Source organism: Momordica charantia (genome assembly GCF_013281855.1).
Source record: "Momordica charantia cultivar OHB3-1 chromosome 7 unlocalized genomic scaffold, Mcharantia_2.0 BLBB01000007.1, whole genome shotgun sequence".
Classification (NCBI taxonomy): Eukaryota; Viridiplantae; Streptophyta; class Magnoliopsida; order Cucurbitales; family Cucurbitaceae; genus Momordica; species Momordica charantia.
The window spans coordinates 18,522,581-18,530,714 of record NW_028275165.1 but is presented as its reverse complement, the minus strand read 5'-3'; the positions used below and the strand labels follow the sequence as shown (position 1 = coordinate 18,530,714).

The window sequence follows — 8,134 nt, the reverse complement described above, 5'->3', positions numbered from 1 at the left end:
GAATCACATACAAAATATTCTCAAGAATTGGATTCATTACCAAATGTTAAATTACCTTGATGCAATAATTCTCTTCCATAAAGTGTTGTCTTGTAATTCCATTAAGAAGCAACCAAAACTATCCACTTCTAATTTTAAAGGTAAAACCAATCTTATTTTCAATCTTCCCCACTCTCTTATCCCACCATCATTTTTCTCAAATGCCCTTTTCCCCACCTAATCAAATTGTTAAAATTATATAAAAGATTAAATGTGGCTGACTTTATACATGAGTAGGAGATTAATGTCTTCATTATCAACAAGTTAAACTTGGCTCTTTTTCATATATTCTCAATGTAAAAATTGGTTGATGAGTAAACCAAAAGGAAGATGTTTGTTGTCTCTGAATTTGGAATAAGTGGTGGAATTTGATGGGGATCGCCACTCTTGATGCCAACAAGAGCTATTCAGAATCAATGCGCAGCCCACCTTTCTTTTTTCAACTTGACACACTTTCAACAATTTCTTCTATATATATGTATATGTATGTACGCTCCCAAACCCGAACCTAGTTAACTTATAAATCGAGGAGGAATAGTTGCGGTGGATCGACCATTGCCCTAGCAATGGCGATGGCGATGAACGACGTCTGTTCGTTGAGAGGGATTTTCAATAGGTTTAAGCCACACATCCTCATGGCTTTTACTCAGTTGGGCTACACATTTATGTATTTCATCACAGATGCTTCCTTCAATCATGGAATGAATCCTTACGTCCACATCACTTATCGACAACTCGTTGCTGGTGTCGTCATGTTTCCATTCGCTTATTTCCTCGAAAGGTATATCATGATTTATAATCCCAACGGTTGTGATGGGAAGGCTATTCTTTTGGTCGTTGTTTGGCCAGGGTTCTCCCAAACTCAATCTTTTTTTTAGTACAACATGTTGGGGTATAAATTTTTTAACCCACAACTTTTTGTTCGAAATATATACCTTAATCAATTGAGCTATCTTTAATTTATTTCTTATAAAAAATGTTGGTTTATGTAGAAAAATGAGGCCGAGGATTACGGTAGCACTGTTCTTGGAGATTTTTGTTCTTTCTCTTTTGGGGTAAGTTTTGATTATTTGTCACACATTTAGTATACTCCAAACCCTAAAATTCAAAATCGCGCAATGAAATGCAGGGGGAGTTTGACTCTCAGCATGTACTTTGCGAGTTTGACATACACGTCTCCCACCTTCCTTGCATCAATGGTCAATACCATTGCTTGCTTGACGTTTATAATTGCAGTTGTGCTCAGGTTCGATTTTCGGTCTTTAAAACTTACAAGTCTATGAAATAAGAGACGAATACGTCATGAAATAAGCCCTAACATCGTTTGAAATGGGCAGAATGGAGGATGTGGACCTTCAAAATCCAAGAGGGGTAGCAAAAGTTTTGGGGACATTGGTATCATTGGGAGGGGTGATGATAATGACTTTCTACAAGGGGCCCATCATCAGAAATCTATGGCATCCTCTCATCCATATTCAACACAAGGCTACTGGCCTCCATGAGGACTGGCTTAAGGGTTCAATTCTTACTGTTTCAAGCTGCATTTCTTGGGCCATTTGGTACATTATGCAGGTCTCTAACCCTAACTTTCTCTTACTACCATAAGAACTTTTATATTGAAAAATAAAGGGAAAGAAATTTTGAGATTCATGTTCGTAAAACAACCCTCTCGTTTTTACATGAATTTAGTTCAACTGTAGTTGACACCTAAGATCGTGAGTTTGAATCCCTCCACTTCACTTGTTGTACTAAAAAAAAAAAGGAAACAACCCCCTTTTTAGTTTTTTCGTTTCTCAAAATTTTACTTATTTGTTCACAATTTCTTTGTTATGTTTTCACCTGGATTCTTAACCAAAATTTTAAAATAGAAACAAGTTTTGAAAATTACCTTTTGAGTTTTAAATTGTAGATAACAAAACAAAAAATACATTGGTGAAAGTAGTGTTTACAAATTTAATTTTTTAAAACAGAAGACAAAATAGCTATAGAGTTACTATTTGAACGTTTTTTCGCTATTTTCTCTTACGTCCTCTCACATATATTCCGATTCAAATACTCATAGCAACGCATATGGACTACTAGTTTATCATGTTAAATCACTATAAACTTACTTTCCCTTCATGTATGAATTTGAATACTCAAACGAAGCTCTAACTTTGTTAAATCTCTATTAGACTCAAAAGCTGGATTAATATCTTTCTAATATATGGTTAACAAAGGATAGTTATTTCCAATGAAAAAATGCAGGCATTTACGTTAAAACGATACCCGGCGCAGCTCTCGCTAACGACGTGGATGAACATTGTCGGGGCAGCGCAATCAGGTGTGTTCACAGTGTTGATACAACACAAGGCAGGAGCTTGGACTGTTGGACTAAACATTGATCTCTGGTGCATTATCTATACAGTAAGAAAACTGAAAGAAACCTTTGATATTATAAGCTTATGGTTAAAAAAAGTTGGGTTTAAATTTTTTGATGTTGTTACCAAATTTATATTCATGCAGGGAATAGTTTGCTCAGCTTTGATAATATACATTCAACTGTGGTGCACAGAAGAAAAAGGACCTGTTTTTGTGACCATGTTCAACCCACTTTCAGCCATTCTTGTTGCAGTCTTAGCTTACTTTGTTTTTGGACAGAAGCTTTACATGGGCAGGTAAAAGAGACACTAGAAGAAGAAACAAGAATATGAAATGACACATGATAAAAAAATAAAAAAATAAAAAAGGTTTTGAATTATGGTTTTATTCCCTACTTAATAATTTCTTGACAAAGTGTTTAATAATTCTCCAAACTTACAAAATCGTGTCTAATAGTTGTCTAAATTTTAAACCATGTGTCTAATAGGTCTTTGAATTTTTAATTTTGTGTTCAGTAGATAGCTAATTTAAGATTAGACATTTTTGATAGTTTAAAGACTAATTGGACAAAAAATTTGAAGTTCGTAGATTTATATTATACACTTTTGTCCTCTGTTTGTTGTTAAGAAAGTTAAAGAAATGATTTAAAATTCCGTGATTTGAAATCCGACAAATGATTTTAAGTTCTTTATGTTGTTTGGAACGATTATGACCTGAAATGAATTAAATTAAATTTCTTTATTTAGATGTCCCCTGGAAAGGGAAAAAATAAATTTTTTTATTGATTTGGGCTTTTAATCTAAATTTATTAATTAGAAATTAAAATATGACAAGGTTAAATAGATAATTTGCTTTAAAATTCTATGAAATGCTTCAAAATACGACCATTTTGATCCATAATTTTTTTTACATAAAAACGGGATTTAAAATCCAGTAAGATTTCATCATTCAAAAGCATAAGGTACCAAACAACGGAATTCATTTGAAAATCCTTCATGATTTTGAAATCCCTTTAAATCTGAGATAACAAACCGAACATTAAAATTCACTGAAGTATTAGACACAACATTAAAATTCATAGAACTATTAGACACAACATCGAAAGTATATTTACATAGCATTATTGTGGGAAAGTTTCTGTAAATGTTCCATTTTGTGTAGCATTGTTGGTGGAGCTATAGTGATCGTGGGGCTGTATTTGCTGTTATGGGGCAAAGAAGATGACCAGAAGCTTCAAAATAAGCCACTGTTGGAATCTGATTCGGTGCATGAAAGTTCAAAGCAACCCAATCTGCAGACAAATGCCTCCTCAGCTGTCATTGCCAACCATGTTTTCCAACATCACCCCTAATTCTAATCAACATCATTTCTAATTTTTATGATCGGGATTCGATTCGTAACTAAAACGCTTTTCTTTATAGACACTTGATGTTGAACTAAATCATCGTGAAAATTGATATTTTGTGCTATAAAAATCACGTGAGAACGATTTCGTCTCTAAAGACAGAGCAGACAGTGTCAAGTGTGTTATGATTTATTTATGTAACATAACTTTTGTTTAGGTCTAATTTTGGTTCTTAAAATATGTCTATTTTAGTCTAACATCCAATAGATAACATTTCTGATTATTTTGTTACTGAATATTAATCTCAATCAACTTATGTGGTTCCAATATATACCAACATCAATATTAAAACTTACCCACTTGAAATCACGCTATACCAATTTGTAATAGTAAAGTAATAATAAAGGCAAGAATAATTATTTTTTAAAAATTCAAAGACTATAATTAATATTTTTAAAGTTTAACAATCGAAATAGATATTTTTAAATTAAAAAATCAAAAGGGAATAATTTAGAAAGTTTTGAGAGTATGGAAAATAAAATAAAGTGTATTTTATTTTGTTAAATTTAGGAAAGAAGAAACGTTAAAGCAATTAGTCTTTTGAGGAAGAGCTGTCACTCACAAACTCGAAGTTATGAATTTGAAAATAAAAATTAAAGTGAAAGAAAAAAAAGACAAAAGTTAGAGACAAACCAAATTTTAGGCATAATTAATGAGTGGAGAGACCAAAACAGTTGCCCATTGCAAATTCTTTCTTTTTTTTTTTCCCAAATGAAGCATTTTGGACCAAAAAGGAGCCACAACCTACAAAGTTTGGATGCATTTTGTACTATCTTTTCTCAAAATAAAGTAAAACATTTTTACTTTTTTTTTTTCTGGTTTATCATTTTTAATTTTGCATAAATATAGTAATTGGTAATTGTTCATGTTTCTTGGTTTCATTTTAAGAAACGTTTTTAAAATAATGTAGAAATTTTGGAAGCAATCAAATTATATAAAAGTTTCTTGTTTATAGTTTTTGTTTTAGGGTTTTTTTTAACGGATAAAGTACTGTTGTTATTATTATAAAAAATAAATATGATATATTTAATTTTAAATTTTAAATTTCATATAAAATTTTACTTTTTTTTATTTAAAATTTTATGGAATAAGAAACAAAAAAATTATTACTAAATATATAAAACAAGATCATATATATGAAATTAAAAAAAAATGAGGATAACTCAACCTAAAGGGAGTTAAAAAAGCCTTTTAAGACAAAATAATGTTAAAGCTATAGAAACGTATGATATGGGAACATTTCCACCATATAATAATGATAAAATTATGGAATTGATCAAAGGAAAATTCTTTGAAGATTTGTTGATTTGTTTCATTCCAAATCATCCCCAAACAAAAAGGTTTCAGGGAAGCTTCCTTTCAACCCGAAAAGATGTCCCAATAAGATAGTGGAGAGGAGTGAAGAAGTCATTTGGAAGAAACGTGTATGAATCGAAAGAAGATAGAATTTTATTCAAAAAAAGATAAGTGATGAAATGGGATTATGCGTCATTTGTAACTTTTACAAATGACGCACCATTATGAAAAAGGTTCATGTAAGGCCTTCTATGTTGTAACTTGTCACAGGTACTAATGGAAAATTGGAATTTTTGACCCCACCAATAGTTCAAATTGGATAAATGAACCCCTTTTAAAAAAACCTGGTATATAACCCAAACTTCCCTTAATTTTAACCTCTCCCCAAGCAAATTTACCATAGTACCCTCATGTTTAAAAATGAAGGGAACTCCCCCCAAGTAAAACCCTAAACCCCATCTCGGACGTTTCCTGGCCCAACGAATATTTTCATCCCATCTCGGACGTTTCCTTTGTCCTAAAACCCTAAACCCCATCCCGGATTGAACGTTATCTCGGACGTTGGACGAGTCATCCACACCATCATCCATACGCTTCAAAGACTTTCTCTTTCATTGTTTCGCACTATGAAGTCATCGATCGCAAGGTTAGTGGTCGGGTAGATTATAACAAAATTTTTAGAAACATTTGTTGTTCTGATATCATTATCGGCGCTATCTGAAGCAGCCATGTAGATCTAGGGTCATTTTCATGTTGTGCTTGCAGGACTGAGAAATTTGGGGAAAAATTCAATCTTGGATTCAATCCCGTATTCAATCCCGGATGAATTTGGTTCGGGATCGAATCCGGGATCGAGATGACGTTTTGAATTCCATCTCGGATGTTTGTCCCGGATCGATATCAATCTCGGATGAGGCTGGAATGCCTTTCATCCCGGAACGAAACGGTCCGGGATAAGGTCTGGGATGGAAGGTTTAATGCATTGAATGCATTCTGCCTTCCATCCCGGATGAAGCAAAATTTTTATTTTGTTTTGTTAACTCTTTTCTTATCTCACGTAGTTTTATTCGATTTGCTGGATTGAGTCCGGGATTGAGTCCGGGATTAAATACGGGATTGAGTACAGGATTGAATCTGGGATTGAGTCCGGGATTGAGTACGAGATTGAATCTGGAAAATGACTATTCTATTTTCGATATCTGGAGCCCTACAATCTACCGTAAAACAAATTGGCTGCTTCAGATAACGCCGAAAATGGAAACCTAACACTAAGTAACGAAAATTTTTGAAGATTCGAGCCAATAACCTCGCTTCCTCCGAGATCCAAGACAGCGATGATGTTGGTTGGTGATGGTGGATGCAAACGTTGGAACATATGAAATAGAATGTTCATTATGGATGGATGAGACGAAGAGTCCGAGAATAGGGAGGGAATGGAGGGAGACACATGGTTCGAGTATATAGGTTTAGGGTTTTACTTTTGGGAATGTAGGGGGAGGAAGGGTCCGAGAATCAGGATGGGAAAATATGGAATTTGAAACATGAGGGTAATAGAGTAATTTCACTCTTTACCTGCTTATGCGTTCATAGCACAAGACTTTACTACTCAAGCTGCGGTATTTATTTCACTCAAGATTGGGTCTCTTTACCAGGTGTTCTGCCAGTGGCTTCCGGTGGTATTCACGTTTGGCATATGCCTGCTCTGACCCTCTTTCCCGAAGAGAGCTCCAACCAATAGATGAGATTAAAGACGCTAACATAACAGGGGCTGGAGACATATCTTTATTTAAGAACCAAGAACGGGATATTCGCATTAGCGGAAGGGAGGAGAGCGAAGAGATGATCACTTTTCAAGCAGCTTTCCTTAACGAAGTCATCTATGTGACCAATGCACGCTTCAAAGAAAGCAGGGATGCTCGCCCTTGTCGGGTAAGTTCCGACCCGCACCAAAGGCGTAACGATCTGGGCACTCAATCCGTTGTTCTTCTGTCCAATCAAATATCCCGGTCGAGCTGGCTAACCATAGACCCCCGGTTACTGGATCTAATCCTCCGCGAAAAGTAAGAAATTCCGCATATTTTGACCAATTCAAAGTGAAAAATGGGGTTGCTCCCTCAGCAAAACTAGGATAAAGTTGCGCCAAAAGATCCCGATTCAAGATAAATTCACCGCAACCCAAGAAGTTGGCTTTGCCAACACAACATTAGGGTCGTCCCCTTCATTCTATGCTGACTCCGGCCCCGGACTGGCTTTTTGGGAAGTGTGTTATAGAAAAGAAAAAATCGAAAAAAAATGATCAATAAAAAAGAAAGTAATAAAAAAAAGAAATTCTTGATTGAATCAGGAATCCAATTTATAATTAGGTATGGATAAAAGATCTTCCTATGTTATACTATTCAATTCTCGACGATGAACCTGCGATCCCACAGAAAGACATCACGATCCCCTGTGGAAAAAAAATTATTTGCTGAGACGGAAATAAAGATCCTCGCTCTTGTGACATGCTATGTTTCCCCTCTTCATTCCCAAGTAAAGGGTGAGTCCCATGCGTAAGTTTGTGGATCGCGGTCTCACGCACATTTCAAAATGAAGTTTTGACATCCCCATCTGATGTCATTCAAAATCCAAATGAGCAACCATAGCTGCGACAATTCTAATAGATGTAAACTTCGCCGAAGCACACACTAAAATAAGAGGTAAAAATTGATTGTTAGCATACTCGATCAAACGGGTGATTTTCTCGCCCACTACAGATCCCATACTACCCCCCATAAACTGAAAATCCATAACCCCAAAGTAATAGAGTAAGACATCGATTTCTCAATAAGATCAACTTTTTTGATTACATGATGTACTTCTCTGAAAAACATTGGCGCGCGTGTAAACGAGGTGCTCTACCAACTGAGCTATAGCCCTTGTGCTTGTGATACATATCTTATCATGTAGATAATTTCTTGTCAAGATGAATATTCTATGATATATTTTGTTGATATGTTTAATTGGTATTGCTTATCAATAATATTAGATTTATAA

General features: G+C 34.7%; 1 protein-coding gene across 1 annotated transcript; it reads left to right on the top strand.

The window, feature by feature from the left end:
- The first annotated feature begins 532 nt into the window (after window positions 1-532).
- LOC111009797 (WAT1-related protein At5g07050-like) lies at window positions 533-3,902 on the top strand. Its single transcript, XM_022283008.2, has 7 exons — window positions 533-820; window positions 1,032-1,094; window positions 1,169-1,285; window positions 1,377-1,611; window positions 2,287-2,445; window positions 2,545-2,696; window positions 3,562-3,902. Exons 1-7 carry the CDS (start codon window positions 606-608, stop codon window positions 3,749-3,751), a joined length of 1,131 nt encoding a protein of 376 aa, XP_022138700.1. The 5' UTR covers window positions 533-605; the 3' UTR covers window positions 3,752-3,902.
- Window positions 3,903-8,134: the final 4,232 nt, after the last annotated feature.